General features: G+C 32.1%; 2 protein-coding genes across 2 annotated transcripts; both read right to left on the minus strand.

Annotated features, from left to right (window-relative positions):
• Window positions 1–2,001: 2,001 nt before the first annotated feature.
• On the minus strand, window positions 2,002–6,428 carry LOC123898134 (nucleobase-ascorbate transporter 2-like). The gene is made up of 13 exons (XM_045949024.1): window positions 5,920–6,428; window positions 5,666–5,763; window positions 5,254–5,430; window positions 4,671–4,771; window positions 4,517–4,592; window positions 4,366–4,425; window positions 4,106–4,290; window positions 3,870–3,966; window positions 3,491–3,636; window positions 3,321–3,412; window positions 3,135–3,212; window positions 2,894–3,054; window positions 2,002–2,589 (listed from the first exon to the last, which is right to left on the minus strand). The coding sequence occupies exons 1-13, from the start codon at window positions 6,008–6,010 to the stop codon at window positions 2,377–2,379; spliced, it is 1,575 nt and encodes a 524-aa protein (XP_045804980.1). The 5' UTR covers window positions 6,011–6,428; the 3' UTR covers window positions 2,002–2,376.
• Window positions 6,429–12,833: 6,405 nt separating this feature from the next.
• Window positions 12,834–17,048, minus strand: LOC123898131 (calmodulin-binding receptor kinase CaMRLK-like). Its single transcript, XM_045949020.1, has 2 exons — window positions 15,131–17,048; window positions 12,834–13,919 (listed from the first exon to the last, which is right to left on the minus strand). The coding sequence occupies exons 1-2, from the start codon at window positions 16,644–16,646 to the stop codon at window positions 13,273–13,275; spliced, it is 2,163 nt and encodes a 720-aa protein (XP_045804976.1). The 5' UTR covers window positions 16,647–17,048; the 3' UTR covers window positions 12,834–13,272.
• Window positions 17,049–26,641: the final 9,593 nt, after the last annotated feature.

Consider the following 26,641-nt stretch of genomic DNA (forward strand, 5'->3'; position numbering starts at 1 on the left):
CGTTACAAAGAATTGCTACTACCATAATCATTTTCTTTACGCATCTATTTGTTCCTTCTACAATTGCTATGGTGTTGTTTATATTCCTAATCGCTACAGTACAACTCGTTCGTCTTTTTATTTCTTTGATATTTAAATCCCCATTAAAATTGCTACTATGGTGGTGATTTGAAAGAGAATACAATACACATCATAACGTTTTCTTTTTTGCCTGGTTTTGCTATGATTGAAATTTGAAAATTTTGTGCTTTTCACTTTTTCTAATACTGGATTGTTTGTTTTGTTAAAAAAAAATACTGGATTGTTTGTTGGTGCTTTGTTGTTCATATACTCCCTCTAGTTCTTACATAAGAAAACTTTTGTTTTCTAGATTCATAGAATGATTAATGATTTTGTCCATTTTTTAGACCAAATACATTAATCATTCCATGAATCTAAAAAGTAAAATTTTTCTAATATTAAGGACCGGATGGAGTATCTTATCATGTCAATATAAGTGTGTACCAAACACATGATAAGATAAAATAATACTATCCCCTTTCTTATCATATATACACCAAACATATGACAGGATAAGTGTCTATCTTGCCACTATCCTATCCTATCACTATCCAGCTCCTTATCATATCCTGTCTCTATCTTATCCTGCGCACCAAACGAGCACAACCTTTGCAAAATCAGTTACTGCAGATGGCTGCTTTGGATTTCAATATTGCGTGTGCAAGTGCTGATGTATTTGCCGTGACTAATTCTGGTAGCCAACTTTCATCATTGGTATCTGGATTCAGAACCTACTGTTGGAACATTGTTGAACAAGATAGCAACTTAGCTACTTGTATGATGAACTTGGCATAGATGTAAACACAAGTGAAAGAACTAAAGGTGTGAATTTGAAAAAGTTCACTTTTAAGTCCCACATTGGATGGGTCACTACCTTTAGTAGTGTTTATATACCACAAAGTGGCAACCAAGGGTGTGCCCTTGGGGTACCCACTTTTGTAAGAAAGGGAGACCGCACACAATGTCGAATATCACACGCGCGCGCGCCGCCGCCCGTCCGGCCGGCCGGCTCGGGCCGGGCCGGGGCTTGGGCTTGGTGATATCTTAATTTTTTAATACTCAGAAGTGAAAAAATTAATTAATAATTAATTTTCACTAAGTGTGACCGGTTCAACAAAAACGCACATGTTTTTTGTGCTTAATGTCAAGTCAAACGGAATTATGACCGTTATTAATTTGAACTCAGTCATAACTGAGATTCCTAAAATCATGGCCACGTTTTTGATGTGCTGGCCCTGATTCTCTCCCACTTCTTGCTCCACATCAGTTGCATTCTTTCCCTATAAATACACATCAGTTCTCACAATTTATTTTCACGTTGAAAAACTGCAACTCTCTCTTCTCTCTTTCAATATTCTTACTTCAAATTACTTCGAATTGATATTTGCATATCAATCTAGACTGGTTCGTAGTAACCATCGGAGGTGTTTTTCTGGCCGTTTTCTACTGTGCAGTAGTTAACGGTATTTCGCTTGAATTGGCTGTTTTATCCTGGGGACTTCACGGTTGATAGTCTACCTTGCACAATTTGGGTAGTGCCGTGAAACGTCTTAAAGAGAGCGTATCGAACCGCGACTCGGCCGATAAATTCACAGTTGCTATTATTTTCAAAAACGATTTTCAAAACCGAAAAATAACACCTACTATGGTGGCGGTCATGCTCCTACCTTGCGCCGAACAAGACAAGGCTAGCTACAATTTTGACTGAGAATGACAGCATATGATGGAACCGTTTTGAAGTTAGAGTAAATAAGATGATTCGTGGAAGGTCAGAATGCAGCCACAAGGAATTATGGACGAAGTATATATAGATATCCATATAAGTGTAATAAATAACACATTTTGTGATTGAATTTCATTAACCGTTGATTTAAGTGCTTATAGAATAAGGTCTTATCATATAAGTGTTTAAGTATAAGCTATTTCTATAACAAAAATAAATAAAATCAAACTTCTTTCATATAGCATATAAATTGTTTTCATAATCTATCCTGGAGAGCTTACAAAATTAAGTGGAATATGGCTTATGAACATGTCATAAGTTGTTTCTATAAGCCCTTCCAAACAGCGTTACAAGTACTTATGTCAGTAGATAAACACAAATAAGTCAACTCAAACAGGCACATAGTCCAAAATGAAATGCCATGAACAATCTATGTTAAACTATGATAAATTTCTTCATTAATAATCTACTCATATGATACACAGTTATCACTTATCACTCTTCCTCACTCTCATACCAAGAAAATACAATCCTTATCTGGAAATTATATTTTTCCTCTTAACATATTTCTTTATGAAACATAAGTTTCTTTGTTAAGATGGAGGGAAAAACCGGTGGAGGTTGAAAGGGAGGGTGTAGAATTCTTCATTCCTGGTATCTCCATGAAATGTTCTAAATTTGGTCCACCATGGCATTCCCCTATCTTTGGAGCTATTCTTGTAATCAAGTGTGTTGTCCAAGAACACAGCAACAATAAATGCAACAGTTGAGGATGAGAAGAAGATAGTATTGACAAAATCATTGAACTGAAAGAAGAAAGAAAATCAAACAGAAAGAAAATTAATAACTTCATAAAAGAGAATTATATGAAAGTAAATAATCTATGTTAAACTATTACAGGAAAGTAAGTAATTTCCTGACACATGGTAGCTACCAACTGAGCTACACTTACGGGACAGTTCATGCATATTGAGATAGTGGCTAGTAGCCATTGTTTTCAATAAAATATCATGTAATGTATTACCTATAATATTCAAACATTTTGATGTATATGCATGCATTTGAGTTTAATGCCAAAATGATTGAAACATAATAAAACAACAAACTCACCCATCTAGCCTTTGTATGAGTAGGACCATGAAGGGCCTTGGAAGTGTATTCTCTGAAATACTCAGGAATAGACATGCCCAAGAAAAGGGCAACCCCAGTTATAAAGAGATTTCTCATTGAGTTCATGTTAGTAAACTGCAAAAATGATAGCCCCACAGAAGCTGAAAAACAAAAAATAGTATTAGTCATAAAAATGAGAGAGGAATCAAAGTCAAAAGGTGAAATTTTGATTACTACTCACCCACAAGACCAAAAAGGACACAGTGCATAGCAGCAAAAATGGGAAAGGGTATTGATGCAAAAAAGGCACCAAATTTTCCTGAAGAAAGACATGGATTATTCATGGACTATTGTTCCTTGTGACTTGTAAGTGAAGATTATGAAATATAGATCTTGAAAGGACATTAGATTTGATATGATGACTCACCTAACATTGAGAAGAATATCATAAAGCCAGCTGAAATTTGAATGACTCGTCGACTTCCAACGCGAGTGCTTCCTAGAAGCCCTACATTCTCTCTGTCATGAACCTATAAGAATCAATTTGTATCCCATTTAAAGTGAAAACTATGAACAATAATGAAGAATAGCACTTACACAGAAACTGTTGGACCAGTCAGTGTTCCAAATAGTCCATTCAACAAGACTCCAATTCCCTGCCAGCCAACACCGCGGCTCAGAACATGAGGAGGAGGCGGTGTTGCACTTGCTAGCCGTGATGCAGCTTTGTATGCCCCAGTTGACTGACAAATAAACAACTTAACTGAGCGCTTAACAAAAGATAAAATGAAGTCAAACTTTTTCATATGAGTTAAAAGTTGTTTTCATAAGCTATCATGGAGAGCTTATAGAAATAAGATGAAAGCAGCTTATGGACATGTCATAAGCAGTTTCCATAAGCTCTCCTAAACAGTCTAACAAGTGCTCATGCAAGTAAACAAACTCAAATAAGTCAATCCAAACAGACTTATAGTACCTCAATTAAGGAGACCAAAACAGCAGCCATCATGCCAAAAGCATGACCAACATCAAATGTAGGAGCACCCCACTCAATAGGGTATGGAATCTTTATCCTGTAAAGCAACATATTCAAGACACATTTACAACAATAGCTCAACAAAAGCTCATTAATGCTTTCATATAAATAAGTTTCCTAAGTTAAAAATATGAAGAAAAATATTCAACTATTTAACAGTTTCTTTTGGTACTAACCATGGAGCAGAAGAAATGAGGTTAGCCCTATCTGTTCTGCAATTATGTTGAGTTAATTCTGGACTGTTTTTGTATACTCCACTTTCTGTTAAGAGATGTGCATAAGCCCATATCATTGTCGTTGATATAAGCAACGCAAATCTCTCTAATATCGGTAGCTGTCTTGCATTAAAATTCTTCAAGTACTGCATACAACACAACAAATATGTAACACAATCATAATAAAATGTTTGTCGTAGCAAAGCGAAGTTGGTAAGTACCTGAGAGAAGACTATAAACAGAAGTAACATGGGAATTCCAATTTCGACACAACGGCCAACCTGAAGAGAAAACAAAGTTAATGCTGAAAAATGAGCCTAGAAAGAGTGAATTTAAGTACATGTATTATTGACAAGTGAGCTATCGTTGTACCACAGGGAACCCTCGGTTAAATAACCCGAAACCAGATAATGCAATTACTGGAACCATTCCAAGTGGACTGAAAAACCTGAAAATTAGTAGGAAGAAGACAGAAAATTATTTGATGTTGATATATATATGAATTTTGTCACATAGAATAGCTTACCTAGAACAAATGGCCCATAATTGACTAAAGCCCAAAATAATTTGTAAGCTTGATGCTACTATCATTGCACCTTGAACTGCTCTCATAGTGTTAACAAATCTCTGGATATAAATGGAAAGAGCATTAGTTCAATCTATGAAAATAAATTTAAGTGCATAAACGTACACATTCTGTTAACTAGTAGTTAATAAGTAGTTAACTTCAACATAATGTGTGTGTAAATGTTCCATAATTTGGATTTTGGACTTCTTAAATAGCTCAATCGTTAAGCATGACTCGTATTCACTTATAAGTGGACAGACACTCGAGTGAAGTATAGCAGAACGAGCGGAGTTGAAAGTGCACTGTAAGCCTAAGCATTGTCTGATAGAAAAACTACAACAGCCACTCAGTTGTCGTAGATGCAGACACAATTGGTCGAACTTTGTGATCAATAGGTGTATTCTTGTGTGTGTTTATTTATCTAATTACTTTAGAGCCGGATTAGTTGTTCTAACACTAATTATTCACAACACTATACTATAATCATAAGGTTAAAATTGAAATGTACTACTAACCATATAGATTAGAGAAATGTACTAACCAAATGTGGGTCTTCAATGGAAGCCAATTTGGAGTCATGAATAATGGATATAATTGGTACCATGAATGCATAAGACCCTCCCATCACTGTTGGTAACCTAGTTCCAAAGAGTGTCTGCAAAAGTGTATTAATTCCTTCTACAAAAAGTAGAATCTGCACCACCCTCACTTTATCACCCTGAAAATCATCAATATATTACCAATAAGCTATAAGCTCGCGATAAAATGATAGTTACCAAATAAGTCTTTTTTAAACATACGAGCTTATAAGCTTCTTTTTCTGACTAGATATGAGCTTATAAACTATAAGCTAAAAAACGCGTCTTACCAAACAGACCCTAAATATCAAATAAATTCATCATAATTCATAACTATTGAAGTAAAAGGAGTAGTTGAAATTTGGAATGACTTACATCAGTTCCACCCATCAAAGGCACAAGAAATGAAGGAATCATAACTGCAGTTCCTAAAGCCAGAATATAATGCTGGAAACCCAGAATTATTGACTCAACTGTTAACAGTTCAAAACATACATAACACACTCAGTGAAACCAAAATGGTCATAACACATAATAAAAATACTTAAAAATAGTAAGAACTTTAACTTTAATTATCTAAGAATATAAAAACTGAAAATGTAGATGAGGGAAAGGTTACTATTACTAACCCCAAGAAGGGTTTGAATCTATGCAGTACTCTATGCCATGAAGTTGGTCCATTGGTTGATGGCATATTTCCTCTTGCTTTGGAGGTTCCATGATTTAAGCAACACTTTGTGTAACACTGTTTTTGGTTCCAAAAATATTAATAATGGCTATGAAGGATGAAAATGAAAGAAAATGAAAAAGGTTGAGAGAAATGTGGATGAAAAAAGACAAAAACTTTTAGAGGGAAGGGCAAACTGGCAAAGTGAGTTTAGAGTCAATGTATGAATGTTGAAAAAGGTGAAGGGTAAAGACCAATGAAATGATGGAAGTAGGAGAGAGAGAGAGAGAGAGAGAGACAATGAGAAATTATAAATAAATAATGTAAAACTAAAGAAAGAAAGTTTAGAATAGAGAGTGAGTAATGCACAGTTGAAGAGACACTACTAGTATTTATTTTATTTTTTTTATAAGATAAAAGACACTACAGTCTACAGCTAAGAAATGGTGTGTGAAGAAGTGTGAACAAAGCAATTTGAGTAAGACAAATTGCACTTGCTTGAAGCCTTTCTTCTTCACTTTTTGGACTTGTGTAGTAGTAGAAAGTAGTTCCCCACACACAAAATCTCAATATGTTTTTATTTTGAGTTTTAGATAGGGTGTCTCAATCTCTTGATAAGTTGATGCCGGCTTACTCGGACTCATATTAAGATACTATTAATTTTTTCAAAAGAAGGACTATATCTCGTAATATTTATTTCTTTGCGAGATTGAAAATCTTACAATGTTTAAAAAGGTGGAGGTTGAACAATATATAAGTGAAATACTAATAACTTTAATGTCTCAAAGTTTTGTATAAAGATGTAGTATCTAACTCATTTGTGTGATTGCTTTTGATTTAATGTGGATGATTCCCCGGACTCCCCTCATGACCCAACACCAACAGTGGTATTAGAGTCGATTTTCCGATAAGGGTTTGACCGACTCCAATCTTCTTGACAAAAGTGGCGGCAACTAGCTTATATGATTGCTCAGTCAAATTATATGTGTTCGATAACCAAACTTTTCTTCAAATGTTATTTATCGTGGATAATTTATAAGCATCAAAATCGTTGCTAATCATTTGGCCTATTTATGAACTTATATTGGCTTTTACTAGATTTATTTAGTAACATTTTTTTTATGAGCTTATCGTAATTTCATAAACTATTTCAAATTACGACTTATAGCTTATAACTTATTTTGACCGTTAGACTAATTTTAACGGCTTCCCACATTTCACGATAGATCTTACGGTGACGATTATAACTATCTACACTATATAAATTAATGTCTTTTACACCAAAGTACGATTCAAACACTTTTCATTTTTCCTCGGCATTTATCCCATACCATGCATAGGTGGGAGAATCTTGCGATGAAGATACTTGATTGGACTTTTTCATGTCATGGGCCGTGCAGTAGCCAATGTGTATGCGGTTTTGACTTCTAGTTCCCCACAAAAATTGGAAGCACCAACTTTGTATGAACTAGTTTCATATATCATGTCCCACAGTCCCCATCCCCAGCATAAATCTGAGGGTTAGATACGAGGAAGATGAACCTTGTTTGTTTGTTCAATATTTGCAAAAGGTTGATGCAATTAAAAGACAAAAACACCTTATACATGCACATTGCTGAATTGATATAAGTTAGTTTCTTTTGTTAGATGAACCAAATGACATGTCATTGGACACTCACACACACAAAAAGATTATTCATCGTTTTGCTAATCCTCGTTTCCTGTACAATACATTTTCCTATTTATTTATGTTCCATAAATTCATGCTGAATTACTGTAACGAGGGGGCTCTAATAGGAATACTGCAAGTCTGCAACTGTATTTTTCTATCATGAAATTGGATCAAGTTCAATTCCATAAAAAATGTGTTGTAAAATATATTATTAAAAGATATTTTTTAATAGAATTTTATATTATTGAAAAATATCTTTAAGTAGACTTGTAATATAAATAAAATTGTAAAGTGGCTGGAAGATTTTTTTTTTTTATACTCTCTACGATCCGAAAACATTTACTTTTTAGATACATTGAAATATTAATGTATCTGAATTATATCTTAGACTAGATACATCAATCATTCAATGAACTTTTTTTTATACTTAAATCAAGGCATCTTGAAGCTGGAAGTTCATTTGGATTCATATGTGGTGGTGCGTAGCATTCAAATGAATAAAGAAGGGAATGCAGCTAGGTGGATGCTTTTAAACAAAATCAAGAATTTACTTAGATTCAAATTTGGAGATTAAAATTAATCATGTGTATCGGGAGGCGAATAAATGTGCAGATATTCTTGCTAATATGGGATGTTTTTTACAGGGAGGAGAAGAGGTATTTGACCGTCCGCCTAAAGAGGTGATACAAGTGTTTTCTGATGATAATAGGGGTGTGTCTTTCCCCCGAGTAGTTAAATTGTAGTTTTCTTTTCTTTCTTTGGGCTTTAGCCCCTTTATCTACCAAAAAAAAAAGACTAGGGGGAGTATAAAATAAGATATTTTCTCTTCGGGCCCCCCATGTATCTTTTATACCCCCAATATTCCAATTTTGCCCTTGATAAAAACTTTGGTTCGCAGAAACCGAAGTTTTTTCTAGTTCAAATTCAGGAAAATTTCGGTTAACAGAAACCGAATTTTGTTTTCAAGGCAAAAAAAATTCGATTCGTAGAAACCGAAGTTTTTATTGAATGGCAAAAAAGTAAAATCCATAGGGTGAAAAAGAACCATGGGGGGCCTAAAGAGAAAATATCATAAAATAATGACTAGAGGTGTGAATTTAAACCGGCCCATGCCCATCTGGTTTGCTGCCAAAGTGCCAAAACATTTTCAGAATTCGATTGGGTCAGCCCAAACTTGTTAGACTATTTCTTCGCCTCCCCAAATTTCTTGAACCTCCTGAATTTCTAAAAAGACCCTACTTGAATTGTAAAATACGAAATGTTGTTTGGATTGTAGAATCTAAAACTTTATTTTACTAAGACATTTATGTTTTCTTAAGTTATTTCAAATGTTAGAACAATAAATATTAAAATGACGAATTTTATAATTTAAAGACTATCTAGTATTTTAATATATTTTAGCAAATAAGTTGAGGAAAAAGTGAGTCGTAAACAACTATAAGTGTATATTTTGTATGACGGTGATTTAGACCTTGATTCTTAACATTAACTTCAGTGGTGGTTTATTTATCTAGTCCGCCAAAGCATAGTATGATAATTTTAACTTTTTTTCATTAGATTCCTCAAACTTAGACTGCTCGTTGCTTTAGCAAGCAACGTTCCTAAGACAAATATTCTGACACAACGTAGACTTTTTAATAATTACACTATTAGAACAAAAATTGAGATGACGCGACAATATAGACCCGACTTAAAATACCGTTGTTTATAGATTTTGGAGGTGGTCTCTTACAAACCCAATTTGCACTAAATTGAAAGTTTCTTTGATAAATATATCGTAACTTTTCACATATTAATGATTTTTTCTAGATCACTCCTCGAAGAATTGAGTATATTTGTCCAACAAGCAAAGAGAACAAATTACTTAAATTAGTTTGTAGGTACTATATATAAATGTATTTTGGCGGAGTCAGAAAATTTATAAATTATGAACAAAATCTCAGTTTTGCCCTAAATTAACACTTGCAAATTTCAATTTTATCTCAAACTAATCCCTAAATATCAAATTATTTACCATAACATGGACAAGTGTCTGGGCTGACCGGATTGTAAATCCGCCCATATATTTATGTGCTTGTTCTTATTAGTTATACCCTAAATACTCTCAATTCTTCGAGGGATTACCATATCAATTTTCCACATCAACATGTTGATGATATGCTGATGTGCTTTGTGCACAGTAGGTGCATGATTTGGGCTTTATACTTCCTAATTAAAGAACCAAAAGAGAAGCATACCCTAGTAGTGTCTGCCTCAAATATAAAGATAGTTACTGACTATGACTGAATCCAACTTCAGGAATTAATCATCTTGCTTTAATCGAAACTAGTCACTGATTTTATTCTAAATTACAAAGGTCAAAAGCAACTTTGCCCCATGAAAATCTTTCAGAAAAATAGTAAAGTCATAATAATGACTCATTAATAGATTTGTAGCTTATTTGGCAACATGATGTACTATTAGTATATGCAAAGCAAAAGGCAAAAGAGCTTCAAAACTGAAACATTTCCACTTTAATGTTTCATCAATCAGATATTCAATGGGTGTCTTTGTCTTGTAAGAAAATTAGAAACACTGTTATTCATAATCTTATATTTGTGATTTTATCACTGTATAATTGTTTTGACAATTATAAAAACTCATCACATATAAATTCAAAGGTCATGTAAATGTGAATAGGTAAGAATTTTGATGAAAAAATGCTGTATAGAATTTTTCTCCTTGCTCAATCTTGGGAAGAAAAACAGTGTTTTAAAAAAGCTCAAAGAGGCAAGGGAAGTACCCATACACAGGGAGCATAGATTACCAGTGTGGCGAAATTTTTTAAGCATTATTGGAAAAAAAAATCATCGTTATCTAAATAATTCAGTTAAACAACGAATAACATATGAAATTATTATTATTACACATGTGTATCTAAAAAAAAACACCAACAATTCAGAAAATTTCTATTTCAAAAAAAAGAAATTAACAAATCGACAAACTATATCCAGAAATTTACAAAATTTCTATTCGAAATAAAAGAAAAGACTATAACTTATTGAATATATGTGAAATCATACATATTACTATTGTTTGATACATCACAAAATTCTATCTTGGACCAAAATATATAGAACCCAAAATTTTATTAGCTTATAGTTTATTTTGATAAACTAATTCAATTAACTTATAACTTATTAATTTTTATTCCAATTTTACCCATATCTTCTTACTTGAAAAAATTAAACATATTGTTTTATGTCATTTCATATTTATATGCCACAATCGTTAAAGTTGATTATTATACAATTAAATTATATAACTTAAAATAATACACTTTGTATAACCAAAGAGTTGAATACTATAAACTAATTTGCACTAATATTTAAATTAATATGCATCGAGAGACTTACGGTCATCAATTGGATCGGGCACTGGATTAAAGGATAAAATAGTTAGGTCCAATAAGTCCAAAAGTAACAAAGCCCAATCAAAGTGATCCAGGAAGACGAGTTGGCGAGCATACATGATGTGGCAGGATGAAACGATGTGGCGCCAATTATATCTTTGAACTAGGAATCGCGCCCAAAATATTTTCTTCTTCCATAAGGTCAACTGTCTAGCTTCACGGGAAAGAAACCATCACCCTCCACCTCCTCCATAGCTTGGGGACGAAGGAATGAATAACCACCCCTATCCTTGCACTGGTTCGCCGGAGAAGACGGTGGTGGCCGAAATTCCACGAGATCAAACTTGGGGAAGAAGGAAATTGTAACCTATAAATAGCTCTGTATTTTCATTGTAAAGGATCATGGTATTTTTATCAGTCCATATTTGATAAGTTCATGTAATATCATTCATATATTATCAATAATACAACACCCTTTGAGTGTTCACCAGAACATTAATAATAAACTCTAAACTAATATTTACATTAATATTTGTACAAATATGTATACAAAATAATTTAAAATTATTTATAAAATTTTTATTATTATTTTTAAAAAATATTTGGGCTGAGCTGGTGTGGTTATAGCCACACCAAGCCTCACATAAGTCCGCCCCTGCCCATACAATGGATTCAGAATTATGGACAGTCAACCAATTGTTAGTTGGTCTAATGGTGATTGACGCTGAACTTGATAGGAAGAACCACAGTTTGATCTCCCGCAACTACGATCGAGAGAGGGCTGAACTACTTAATACCAAAACCGACATCCGAACCAAATTAGACGGTCTAGTAGGTCGGATACTGATGGCGAAAATAAAAAAAAAATTGTGGACCGTCATAATTTGTCGATGAATTAGATTTTAATTTCAACAATTTTTTTTTAATACATATGAGAGCAAAAGCCCGGAAAAAGAAAAGAAACTAAACAACTATGAATCTAGGAGTAGTCATTCCTAAGTTCAATATTTTTATCTCTAACTATAACAATTTTTTCTAGCAAAATAATATTCTTAAATATAACATTAAAATAAAAATTATTGGTTCAACCATCCGGACTTTTAAAATATAGAAAAAAATGCAAACACCTGAATTATGATGGCATCGTAATATATTCACATGCATTCATTAAATTTTCTTAGTTGGTGGACGAATTGAATTATTATTTTCTCATGTTCATACATGATACTACATAGTACATACATTATACTATTTTTCATTGATTGACACTCAACCTCTTAATCATGGTAAACAACTACGCAACTTCTGAAAGCTAATTATTGACACTACAAATTGATCCACTTGACCATAATATTTAGCTTACAATATTAACAAATCAAGAATATTAAGCTTACCTAACCCAAATGGGATCCAAAACACACTTGAAGAGTCACGACATACCCCATAATGTTCAAACACGGCACATACATTGTGACACCCTAACAAGCAAGTAATCCTACTAGCAAATGGACTTGAAATTTGAAAAGGACATAGTTGATAGGTATCTCTATCACATTCATACCTCTCTTTGTTTCTTTTGGGAGAATATTATTATTCTTTACTAAAGATAAAATAAATTAAACCCATAAGAATAAAGTATATAAAGTAATATAAAACAATATTCTACCAAAAAAAAAGTAATAGAAAACAAAGTGACAGAGAGTAAGACAAAATCAAAGGATAAAAAAAAAAGAAAATAATAAAACAAAGTTATTTAGAAAAGGAAAAGAAAGTAAATAAAATGATGGAAGACCCTCTTAGAAGAGACAAGCAATAATAAGTGGGAATCTCTACTCTTTGCATGCTCAACAAAAAATACTACACAACACCTTCCCATTCATTCATTACCCTATCCAAGGTTTTCCCCACTTCATTTTGTCCATCTTTTCCCCTTTTTCTTTTTCCCTTTTTTCTCCTAAACTTTTTAGTATATACACATTGCAATCATAACCATCATCATAAATAAATATTTCAAAAAAACAAAACAAAAAACATGGTCCAAATCCAAGACTCCATCTAGTCTAGGTTAAACCTCAAACTCTTGTAAGCCTAACTTTGATATCACAGTGAGTTTGCTAAAATCACGGTTAGCTAATGTGATTTTCAAAAGCAACACTTTGAATTTTTTCGAAACTCACTTTGATAACAAACATACACTAATAATTGCATGGACCATAAAACAATCAAAAAAGAAGAACAAGCCAGTGGACGAGTCAACTCAATCTATGTCCGCCTCTTGGATGAATATCTTTGAGAAGCCCTAAAACTTGTTGCATAGTGGGCCTCTTCGCAGGTGACTCGGCAGTACATAAATACGCAACTCGAAGACTCTCCACCATTTGATTCTCTGAGTCACCACCGTCGAGTTTCATCCTTTCATCAATCGCCCTCACTCCATGACCTTCTCTTACAAGCTTCCTCACCCAAACAACCGTCTCTGCTGTACCAGGCTTCCCCGTTAAAAGCTCCATAAGCACCGCACCAAAGCAATAAACATCTGTTTCGGTGCTGCAATTCGGAGGACATTGCTGCCCGAATTTTCGGAACCCAAAATCAGCAATTCGAGGCTCAAAATCATCAGCGAGAAGGACATTTGATGTTACCAAATGGCCGTGAACGACAGGCTTTGAACCTGCATGGTGGAGAAAAGCTAGACCACGCGCTACTCCTATAGCGATACGGTGTCGTGTTGGCCAACCCATTTTTTCTGGTGAGGGGGTTTGTGAACCGACGCCATTTTGAATTTCCCACGTGTCGCTACTCCAATCCTCCACGTTGGTTTCACCCGTTGGTAGTTCGTGTAGCCACCTGCCTAAGTCTCCATTTGACATAAACTCGTACAACACTAGCTTCTCCTTCCCTGAAATTTGAAATATAATCAAAATAAAAATAATCCAGCAAATTATATAGATCATACATGAATGTAACAATTTAATGCATCATTTTTAGAATTAACAATAACAACCTCTTAATTTTCATGCACCATTTTTGTTGTTTGCAAATTCCTATTACATTCCACACAAATGCCAACAAATTAAACTAAGAATGTAAAACTTGTGTTTTACTACTACTAAATAATGATCTAATTTCCTTCTGTAAGAAAAGAAACACAATCTTATGAATTCAATTCATGGAGTAGTCAAACAAATTCAATTTGAATAAAAAAAGTACTGTTATTTTTCATTAATTTGAACAAACACTACATGTTACTACATTTTTTTTCTATATAAGTTGAAACATATTGTTAGCTTTTACCAAAATATAATAATAGCACATGTGAGAACAAAATATGCTAGCGGTATTTTTACCAAAATATGCATGTGAGAAAAAATACTAGTACTAGTAAAAATAATTAAGTAAAATTATTTAATCCATAAAATTATCTTATTATCCTTTGGAAAAAGGTTAAACAACAAATATAATTTTAACACTAACTAGGTGTCCTTAACAATTGTATGGTATCACAGTTGAGTCAACAAATTTTAATTTTTTTGATTTTTTCATTTTAATTTGCTGTTAAAAAACTAAGAACTGAAAAGTAGTACTTGCATAAAATTCCAAATAATCAATCCTAGATTTAGGTGATAAAATTGTTCCCACATGAAGAGAACGACATTACTATATTTATAACCCGTGAAACTCATTAATGTCATCAGGTTTACCCAAAAGGACAATGCAACACAAAAAAATTCAAAATTTTGGAACCATTAGAAAACAAAAAATAATTAAAAAAATTGGTCTAATTAAGCTCTAAATACCTTGACTCCTTAAGTAAGTGATCAAAGTTTACCAATATGTCAGAGTCATAACGACTCACTATAATTTTCTAAAAGCTACGGACTATAGATATGTCAGAATTATAGCGACTCACTGTAATTTTCTAAAAACTACGTACTGCAGCGTTTGCAAAATTATTGCGAATCACCTAATACATCTACTATAATACTAAACATAGACTAACTCGTGCATAGAACAAAAATTCGATTGTCAAACTAATGTGGGTCACATATTTTTCGACAAGTATGAAATTTCGTATCTATAACATGATAAATGGAGGGAGAAAATTCATACCTGCAATACAATAACCGGAGAGAGGCAAAAGATTAGGATGTTTAAGCTGAGATAAGTCAACGAAAGTATCAACAGCGTCATCATGATCAACGTCTCTAGCATTTTCAAGAACCTTGATTGCCACGTGTAACTCACCTGGTAAAACAGCACGATAAACTGGCCCACATCTACCTTCAGCTAACTGAGAATCTTTTCCAAAGTATGACGTGGCATTCATAAGATCAACAAATGTAATGTTCATCAATGGTTTCTCAAACATTACAACTGATGCTGATGTTGGTTCTTTCAGATCAGCTACCCATGATGTTCCTGATTCTGTTTCAAAAGCGAACGGTCCAGATTTCTCCATCTTAACGGCTGTTGTTAATCCTGTTATTGGTTTTGATATTGAAATTGCCCATTTGTTTTTTTTGGCTAAAGTTCTCTTTTTTTTGTAAACTAAGATTGCCCAGATGCATAACACGACAAAAACAATTGATGATACTGAGGAAACTGTGGCAATAATCACGGTTTTTGTTTTTGACTTTTGTTTTTGTTTGTGTTTGTGTTCTGTTTTCTCATTGTGAATGGGTTTTGTCTTTTTCATATGGAGTTGTTGGGAGTGGTGTGGTAGAGTTGAATTTGAAATTGAATTTGAATGAATGTTTGGTACTTTTTTGGATGATTTGTTGTTGTTGTTGGAATTGAAGTTGTTACCAGCGTGAATGAATGATGATTTTCCGAATTTTTTGATGAATTTGTTTAAGGAAATTGAAGAGTTGAAGTTATTGTTTGAGATGTTGAGGAATTTAAGGTTGTTAAGAGATGGAAAATCAAAAGGGAAACTACCATTCAAAGAGTTATTTGAAAGGTTTAAGGAAGAAAGTGATTTAAGGTAAGAAATGGGTTTTATGTTACCTTTGATGTTACAGTTTGAGAGATCAAGATAGTTAAGATTTGTAAGGTTTTGAAAACCATAAGGTAAAGTGTTAAGGTTGTTGTATGAAAGGTCGAGGATTTTAAGGTTATGAAAAACTGAAAGTTGAACTTGATTTGTGAACCTGTTATGTGAAAGATTGAGTTTTTGTAGTGAAGATGAGAAAAAGGAACCATTTTGAGAAATGGGTTTTGTTTTTGTTGTCAATGCAATGCTTCCACCGAATCTGTTGTTAGAAAGATTCACTTTTGACAAACTTGAAAAACTTCTCCAAAACCAGTTTGGTATTTGACCTTGTAGAAAATTTCCAGAAAGATCAAGAAGCTCTAACTTTGTCATGTTTCTTAGGTATCTCCATGAGATGTTTCCTGTTAAGTTTTTGGATTGAAGTTCTATGATGTTAATTTCACCCTTTGAAGAACAGTTGAAGGAATTTGTTTGGAATAAGGAAGTGTTGAATCCTGAGACAAATTGGAAAGCTTTTGATACTAGGTTCTTGTTTTCAATGTTGCATGAAGAAGATGATGATTCTGTGAGAGTAATAAGTGATAGGAGAATCAAGAACTTATAAAAGGGTTTCATATTTTTTCTTGGTTTCATAATCTCAATCTCATGTGGTGGTGTTAATATGTTATAGTTGATATGTTTTTGAATGAAGAAATGGAAGGAAGAAAAGACAGTGAAAAGAGACAGAGTTGTTGGTGTATTGTTGTTTTAGTGGGACTGTTTGGTTTGTTAATAGTGAAGTGGGAAGGAACGGTGTTATTAACGGCACGTGAGTGTGATTATGACTTATTATGTGTATTTGGTGAATGAGAATTAATGGAAGTTGTACAATGAGGAGTTGACTACATGAATGAGCATCATAATAAACTTGAACATTTAAGATTGCTAGGTGAATAGTACTAGTCAATAGTGATGTCACTTAATATGATTTTTGTTTTGTTTTTTTAAGTGTTTCTTTGTGAGTAACTAATTCACCACTAAATAGTCATTTTGATCTTTAAATTAGACTAGATTATAGTGATATAACATTCTTTTTCTTTTTAGCGTTAATCCTTTGATTCTTAAGAGTTTTGACTTTGTTAATTTATAATTCAGACGAGAGATAAGTAAGATCTGACAAGAGGTAAATAAGATCTAATTAAGAATTTTTTTACTAAAAAATTTAACTTAAATTCTTTTAAAACATTCGATCTTTAATGGTGCTTATTAATAACTTATGTCATTCACTTGATTCTAATATAACAATCTTTAAATCTATCAAAATTATATATATATAGTAATCTTTAATTAGTTCAAAATTTTCACACAAAAGAAATGCGGGAGAATAGAGTCTCATGTATTTAGAGACTAAAATAACGATATAAGTCCAATGTAAAATTGTGAAATAATTTATTGCATGAATAATGCTGAAAATTGGAATGGAGTAACTAAAATCTATGAATGAATTAATCGATTGTTAGTTGGTTCAGTAATGATTGGTGTTGAATTTCGTAGGGAGAATCACGGTTCGATCTCTGCAACTACAATCGAGAGAGACTGAAATCACTTGATATCAGAACTAATACTCGAATCAGATTAGGCGATCCAGTAAGCCGGATACTGATTTTGTAATGAAAAAAAATCTTGGTATAAATTAACGGTGAAAAGGACATTAAACTACTGATATATCACTATAATCTTGTCTAATTTTATTCAACATTATAATTTTGTCACTAAAAAGAAATAGAAAAATTAGTCATTTTAGCGTTAATTACATTTTAGATTATCAATAAAATTACGATGTTATATCACTATAATCTAGTCTAGTTTAAAGATCAAAATGACTATTTAGTGGTGATATAATTCTTTTTCTATTTAGTGGTGAAAAGGACATTAAACTACTGATATAATTCACCACTAAAATCTTGTCAATAAAATTACTGATATATCATGTTGAATTTTATTGACAATCTAAAATGTAATTTTTATGAAAATCGCAATAATTCAACATGAGTACATGAACAGGACTATGACAACTTCACCACCAATACAAACATTCACATCAGATACCTTGCTATTGGGGGAAGAAGGGAAGCTGAGACAAAAATATGCATACTATGGTCCTAAAGTGATGCAGTACATTTTAAGGTGATGAAAGTGATGGGGTCCCGGTTCTTTAATATGGGATACATAGTGCTACTTGAGACTTGAGAGATTAAAAAGAGCATATGATGTAATGCTAACCTAAAGTTGTTCAGATCAGCATGCAATAAATTCCTCAATCTCAAATCACAGTTTGACAACACCTCGTGCTTCTACCAAGTCTTTAAGAAAGTGCTTCCAACACCATCACAAGATTTCAGCATGTAGTATGCATCAAAATCTCAACATGGAACTTGTTTATACATATCTATTTCATTTATGATCAAAACCAAGGAATTAAATTTTCATTTAAATTTAGTCTTTGATGTTTACACTTTACTCTCAATATAATTATAAATAGGCAAAAGCTAAAATGTACCTTAAGGGCACCTGATAAGAAACTTAATATAGAAAGATTTTTCTCAAATATGAAATTTACTGCACACTATGAATATTAACACACTCTTTAAAAATATGGATCATAGGAAATAGATCCTCTCCCGTTAACATGCAGGTAGCCGAGCATTAAAAAAGGAATGGACGGTGCTGATGAGCACTGGATTTCCTCTTGTGCAATCCTTACTGAGAGGATCCGTTCCTAGGTCTTAGATTTTGCTGCAATAACAAAATCACCAAATTATACGTAATAATCAATCTCAGTTGTTGATTTAAGTCCAAACTATCTAGATTATCATCGCACAACAATCTCGACCATTTATTGATATATATTGTTTGAGACCTAATTGTGTGACAATGTGTTTTCAAAAATATGTAACATTTTTAGATAAAAAATGTTGGTGTTTCTGGATACAAAATAGAGATACAACAAAAAAAAGAGCTAGTTTAAGCACAAGTCAAAACTAAGTTTGCAGTCATCACTTGTTGACTATATATGAAGTATTGAGAATGATTTATACGATTGTAGCTATTTCTGTATTCCTAGAGGTTTGCAAAAAATATTATTTAATTTTGTTTTAGCTGTTTCCATAGTCTTTGCAATGTACTAGTTCTGCAAATTGACTTCTCAAATATAGCAAAAGTTGCAGAGTGCATACTTCAAGGAATGGGCTACAATCCTTTTTTGTGTTAGAAAATAAATTATTCTAATGATGACAAAGCCACAAGAAATTGACAATCAATCTACTAGTATTTGTTTAGTTTTTCACTATTTTTCTTAACTTAATAAACCCTCCTGCCTATATAGCTCATTCAACAAACTATGAATCATACTATTCTAGTTATATGTACAAAATTGCTTTCATAATGCAAATCTCTCTCTAGACCAACCTCAAAAATTCAATTGCCATAAATGAAAAGTTAATTTTTTTTTTATTAACTATTTGGTTTCTAGATAAGGGTGTCTGATAATCTAGAGTTCAACAACGAAATAAAGAAAGTCTAGTCAAGGATTATTTTTCCAAGATTTTGAACTCAAGTTCTTCTGAACAATTCATCTTAAGGGAGCTCATTAATCAAATGAAATGATGCATCTATTGATGAAATGAATCTAGGATTAATATTATGAAAGAACCATTATTGTTTGATTACAATTTACAACTTACATTCAAGAGTACTTAATTTTCCTTTTGACTAAGCAAATTTTTGCTGATTTAAACTATGCCTAATAGATTTTGATACCTATAGAGCTATTAGACAAAAACAAATAGAAACTTATTGATTGCTATATATATGGCTAAGTAGACATTACAAAATTGAATTGGCAAATTTGTGGAAGAGTCAAGCTCCATTAAGTGGGATAATTCATCTCTATAATCTAGCTTAGAAAAAACCAAATCATATGCAAATTACTAAGACCTTGACCCAATAATGTATGCCTAGCTAGTCTTCCACTAACTTCTCATCAGTCAATAATATGTCGTTTTTGGTCCCTCCCTCAATTGGTAAAATTCACCTATAGTGTATGCAAGTATGAAAAGAAGAAAAATGCACCTACCTAAAATTAAATCATGGTTCCATCCTACCCTTTCATGGAAAAATTAATATGAATGTAGTTTAACTTAGGCTTATGTAGTTATTATTGGCAACTATAATTTATATAGTATTTCTTTAACTGAAAATAAATGGCATCTATTACTATATTGTGCTTGTTCAATTTTTTTTTTTACTATATTGTGTTATAATCAAAAATAAATTTATTCTTTTTCTTAACCTTTAGTACATGGGGAGATGGATAAGATTGATCTAGAGTTCTAACTTGTTTCAGTAAGAATTCAAATTCAGACTCTTTTTGATAATTTGGTTTTAACTAAAATTTATTAACTAATTGAGTTCAACTATTTGACTTAAATAAAATATGATTAAGTATCTATTTTAGACTAGTCCAAGATCCAATTCACCGTCATATTGAGGTCCATTGTAAAAATGCAAAATTCAACGGGAGTTTCTTAACAACCTTGTTTCCTCTCCGACTCGTAACGCCTCAACAGCTAGTAATATTTCCAATGACCACCAGACCTAAACATTGATTGGGGGGTCGTTTGTAACGGCCTTGTCCATCACTCCACAAACGGCTTCTCCCCTATACCTATATATCGATCATTCACTATAATATTAATTAGGTAGTAATTTTAATCACAAAAACTTTTCACCTTTTACTTTTTCATATTCACTTGAGCGCCATAGTATTTGCAGGTATCACCCCTCACATCTATCACGATGGATGTGTTCAAACTCAGCCTTTCATTCTCGATCACATCAAATCATTATCGATTATAAGATAATTATAAAAATTAATTACAATTTGGATTATATATCCCTTTCATTCACAAAAAGACACATTATATGAAATGATCCATTAGTCAAAATAAGACAAACAAAAGAACAAATACATGTCATAAAATGGTTGAAAAATAAAATTCTGATGGATTTGGAATTTGGCAAGTAGCTTGCTCCACAAATTCCAGATACCAATGGCTATCTTACCTGCTCATCCACGTGGTCTTGGCTTATATCTTTTGCCATTTTATATATGTCACATTAATTTTTGATGAATAAATTATGTTTGGAACAGATATGGAGAACAAATTATATGATATGGTATCTCCTAATCCACTACAATCCTAACAACAATTCCAAGAGAATGACACATTATTTTATATAGGAAATAGTATTGAACTAAGACTAAGATTTAGGGTTATTATAAAATAGTGGAATGTTACTTACATCTCTACCTGAAAGCTGCTTCACCACTATGGCTTTAACTTGTGGGGAAATGGAAACAATTTGATTTCTATTAGTGCATGTCTGTATCAACAGAAGTTGTTATTGTTATCCCCTGCAACCAAAAATTAATTATGTAATGTGTCTTTTTCTTTCTTAATGAAAGTATGGTGTCTTAATTAAAGGAATATGGTATTTTAATTTATTGAAAGAGTGTTTGCACACAATTAGATATATGAGTTGTAACAAAAAAAAAATATATATGAGTCAAAAAAGTCAATTAATTGTTAAAGGTTAGTATTTTCTCTTCACTGAAACTTAAATCTTCATTTTTTACACTTTTCTCTAAGAATTTCTGTTAAAAACAAATTGTAAAATGACATATCTTATCACTAATAAACTCATTTTCAGATCCTTTCTCTTTCAATACATGTGCCCTTAACATGGTAAGGAGGACTAATTTTGTCAAAAATGAAAAAAGACTAGTTTTTAAGAACAAAAGGTATTTGAAAAAAAAAAAAAAGAAGAAGAAGAAAGCTTTCTCCTTAATTTCTTTATACATAAATCCATAAATCGCAGTTTTATTTATTTATTTTGGAATAACAAGTTGAACGTTGAGTAGAAGAACAACTCATGTAAATCATCGTGATTTCTTCCCCTCCACGAGTTGAATTGAGGGCCTCTGAACTATTTAGGTACAATTTTACCACTGTGCCAAATGCACTAATCCATAAATCCCAGTTTTATCCGTTATGTTTTTTAAATGAAGAATTTGAAAATTTCCCATACTCTTATATGATAAGTTTTGCTTAAGAGTCTTTCTTTTCGCATCCTCTGAGTCTCTTACGCACCCCCCGAATTTCCAATCCTACCCCGTCATAACGTAGGATGCGTGTGCGTAAATAGCAAAAACTTGGGAAAAAACAGTCTGCGTCATAGAATGCGAACTCAACTCGCATTCTAGAATGCGAACCTTATAAAATCTAATATTTTTGTATCTCTCCCCCTTCCTTTGTCCCCTGTTCTAGGAAGCGAACTATTTTTTCCCAAGTTTTATGCCCCCTGAGTTCGCTACTTAAGTGGCCAGGGGGTATTTTTGTGATTTCTGGGGGCGAATGAGGACTTCCAGGGGCGCGAGAAGTAAATTTCTTTTACAGGCCTGTTAAAGCCCATGAAAGTCTTTTTACAAATGGGCTTAACATAATGAACATGAGCTACAATGAATGAATCTTGATCTAAACACTAAAGATGGTATAAACCTCAAGAATGATGACTCCCCTGGTGTTATTTGCACCCCTTTCTGGTTTGGAAAAAAAAAAAAATCTGTACAAAATTATCATAATATTTTTTACAAGAATCTTACACCGTTTTTCATTATAATGATAAACTAGAAAAATACGAATTATAACTTAACTCGTGTAACTTTTTTTTTTATGGAAAATTTATGTCACTTTTTTCAAACAGAAATAATACAAATGAAATAAGTTTATTTTTGTCCTTGTACCAAAAAAAGTTCTTTTTGTCCAAAACCATATTTTTTTTTTTGAGGGACCAAAACCATATTTTTAATGAGTAGAAAAACTTATATACTTCAAAAAAATTATAGCTTATAAAATTTGAGACAAAAAAAAAAAAACACACACACACTAAGTTTTGACATAATGAAATTCTATAAGGTAATTCAAATTCTTCACGTAGATTTCATTTGTTTGAATGATAAATTTAGAGAATTTTCATATTGAATGAATCTTATGAAGTCTTATGTTAAAGTTAAGATGAAATCTTGTGTTAAAGTTAAATTTAGGAAATTTTAAATATCATCTTGAAGGTTTATTAAAAAAAAATACCACCTTGGAGGTCGGAATTTGAAATTACTAGTTTAATTTATACAATAATGTGAATTTTCAATTGGCCATATATGTTTTAAAACTATATATATCCAGTAAGATAATTACATTTGAATTTATGGAAGGCAAACTACATGCATTTATCCCTCTATGTTTTTTATTTTTAAGAGTGAATCATTTAATTATTCAATTCAAACAAACTCATTTAGGGTATGTTTGGTTGTAAGAAGAAAGTGTGAAGACAGAGAAAGAGGTGAGAAAAAAAGTATGAAAAGAGAGAAATAAAAGAGAAATATAGTATTGTATGTACCAAAAAAAAAAAAAGAGAAATATAGTAGATATGTGGTATTGTTTGGTAGAAGAGAGAAAAGAGAGAAATAGAGAAGAGAGAATTGTGTTTGATGGTGGAAAAGACAAAAATAAACTTATGCTAAAGTGAATTGTGCTAGAAATTAGAAAAAGAAAGGGTAATATTGAAAATATGATAAAATGATGTATCTCTTATCTCTTTCTCTTATCTATTCAATTTCTTTGCAAACCAATCAAGAAAAATTACTCATTTCTCTTCTAACTCTCTCTTCTCTAACTTTCTCTTCCCTAACTCTCTCAAACCAAATACACCATTAAATACGAAAGAAATTCAACTGCATAAAATCTAATCTCTGATTATCCCACTAAAACACACTAAATAAAAATATTTTTTTATATTCATAAGTAGTTCTAAAATATTAACTCTAATTAAGCATCTCAAATTTCTTTGTGTGTCTAGAAAAATGTAATCCGTCCTTTACTACAACAGAAGAAAACAACAAATCTAATACATAAGGACAAAAATAGTAGATAGATGATTCTTTGGATTTTTGCCTCATAATTAGTCAATATATTGTGCCAGTTTTTTCTTTGAATCAACACACATGTACAATATTTGTACTTAATTTATTCAGCAAATAAACAACAAAGTTTACCTAATTTTTTTTTGGAAAATGTTATATTCCAACACAATTTTCAAACAAAAATACAACAAATATATATTTTTTGTTTTTTAATATTATTTGCATGCATCGATTTTCGTGCATATGAGTGGTAAAAAGATGTGTCAATTGTGTGTCCCCAAATTTTATGTTTAGATAACACTCCTCTTTTTTTTTTCTTCTTCTGTTGGTGTCTCAAATGGGATAACTAACTAACAACGTTATTTTCACATACGGGTCAGAATTTTAACTAATGTTTTTTATTTCACCACGTTTTCCTGTTGATGTTTCAATGGATAACTACCAACGTTACTTTCACATTTTCTTTACATAAAATATTATTCTCATACAACCGAAGAAACTTAATTTTTTAAGTTTTGTGAAACTTAAATAAGTAACAAACTCCATCTTAAAATTTTGACATCGATACATTCTCAATTCAAAAATCGAAACCAAAACTGTAGTTAAATGAAAAGATAGTTTTTTAGGATCTCAATTATTTCGAGGGGAGTAGTTTCCTGTATCATATAAGCGTTTTTGGGTTTCCGCCATTAAATTTGATTCTTGAAGATATTGTTGATTTTCTTCAACATACACAGCTAACCATTATTTATTTAAGAGTCTATTTGGTGCGCAGGATAGCATAATGACATGATAGGATATAAAACAGGATAAAGATAGGATAAGATAACAGCAGGATAACAGTTATACTCAGTTATCATATCCTGTGTTTGGTGCACACACGATAACAAATATGATAACTATTATATTTTGTTTTTAATACATACTTGCTCATAATAATATGATAAGATATATAACATATTTAATTAACAAAATTACTCTTGTAAAACAATTGTTATTTTTTTAAAATTATTTTGTAATACTTTGAATTTTATAAATAAAAAATATAAATAAGTAATCAAATAACTTTATATAATTTAAAATAAAAATCATGAGAAAATAATCAAGTTTAATTTTTTATATGAATCATGATCAAATAAATAACTCAATAATATATACATGTTAGATAAGCCAAATAAATATATGATATATCTCATACGTAAATAATAAAACTACTATTGCAAAAGAGTTATATTTAATTTTTTATAAAATTTAAATTAATATCCCTATTTGCCAATTTTTTAATAATCATTTTACTTTAAAATATTGTAATTTTAGTAAAATTTTGATTTTTTAGAATATATAAATTACAAAATTACCCCTGTGAGAAAATCACATATATATTTAAAAATTAATTATTTAATTATTTATATTTTATTAATTTTATTTTATGTATTTTAAAATATATTTTATAAAATAAATCAGTAATTTTTTTTTCTTATCCTATCTTGCTGGTAACTCAGCTCAAATTCAGGATAAGAATTATAACTAGAGAGTCATGATAGGATAAGCTTCAGGATTAACTTATCATATCCTACTGTATCACCAAATACTGGATTGCGGCAGGATATGATACAGTTATCCTATCATACTCTTATCATGTGCACCAAACTGTTGTTGTTAGGGAGTAATCAGCTAGTTTATTCATTCACAATGAGGCCTTTTATAGGCAAGGTACAATAGATTGCAATCCAAGCCAACCAGTTGGCTAGCAAGCCTGCAGGCAAGGCAAGGCAGGCCAGGCCAAGGCACGCGCGCGCACATCTGCAGGCCAGCAGGCTTGGCTTGGCTTAGGCTGCAACTAGTTACTTAACATACAAGCTAACCAATCCTAACATACCCTCCCTTAATTGAACACATACAAACACAACACAAATGTTCAATGTACAAGACTACTAACATCACACATGCCTAAGCCCTCCCTTAATTTGCAAAAAGCTTCCAACTTCAAAGGCTTAGTGAGCAGGTCTGCTAACTGCTCCTCACTTCTGCAGTGAACCAATTCAATAGCTCCATCCTTAGTGAGATCTCTAAGGAAATGAAACCTGACATCAATGTGCTTTGATCTTCCATGCATAATTGGATTCTTTGAAAGCTTTATTGAGGAACTGTTGTCACAATAGATCATGATACACTCTGATTGCTTCAACTTTAAGTAATTCAACACATTTTTCAGCCATATCCCTTGACAAGCACAAGCAGCTGCTGATACATACTCAGCTTCAGTGGTTGACAGAGTCACAATTGGTTGTTTTTTAGAAGACCAAGAAACAGCACCACCTCCCAACATGAACACAAAACCTGTAGTGCTTTTCCTATCATCCAAATCACCAGCATAATCTGAGTCACACCACCCTTTCAAACACAAACCAGACTTGGAATTAAACTTGTACTGAATTCCAAACCCTAAAGTACCTTTCAGATATCTCATAATCCTTTTTACAGCAGTCACATGCATCTCAGTTGGCCTTTCCATGAATCTTGCCACCAAACATACTGAGTAGGCCAAGTCAGGCCTTGTAGCAAGTAAATACATTAGGCACCCTATCATTTGCTTATAGACAGTTGC

The sequence above is a fragment of the Trifolium pratense genome, linkage group LG7 (genome assembly GCF_020283565.1).
Source record: "Trifolium pratense cultivar HEN17-A07 linkage group LG7, ARS_RC_1.1, whole genome shotgun sequence".
In the NCBI taxonomy this organism is placed as follows: domain Eukaryota; kingdom Viridiplantae; phylum Streptophyta; class Magnoliopsida; order Fabales; family Fabaceae; genus Trifolium; species Trifolium pratense.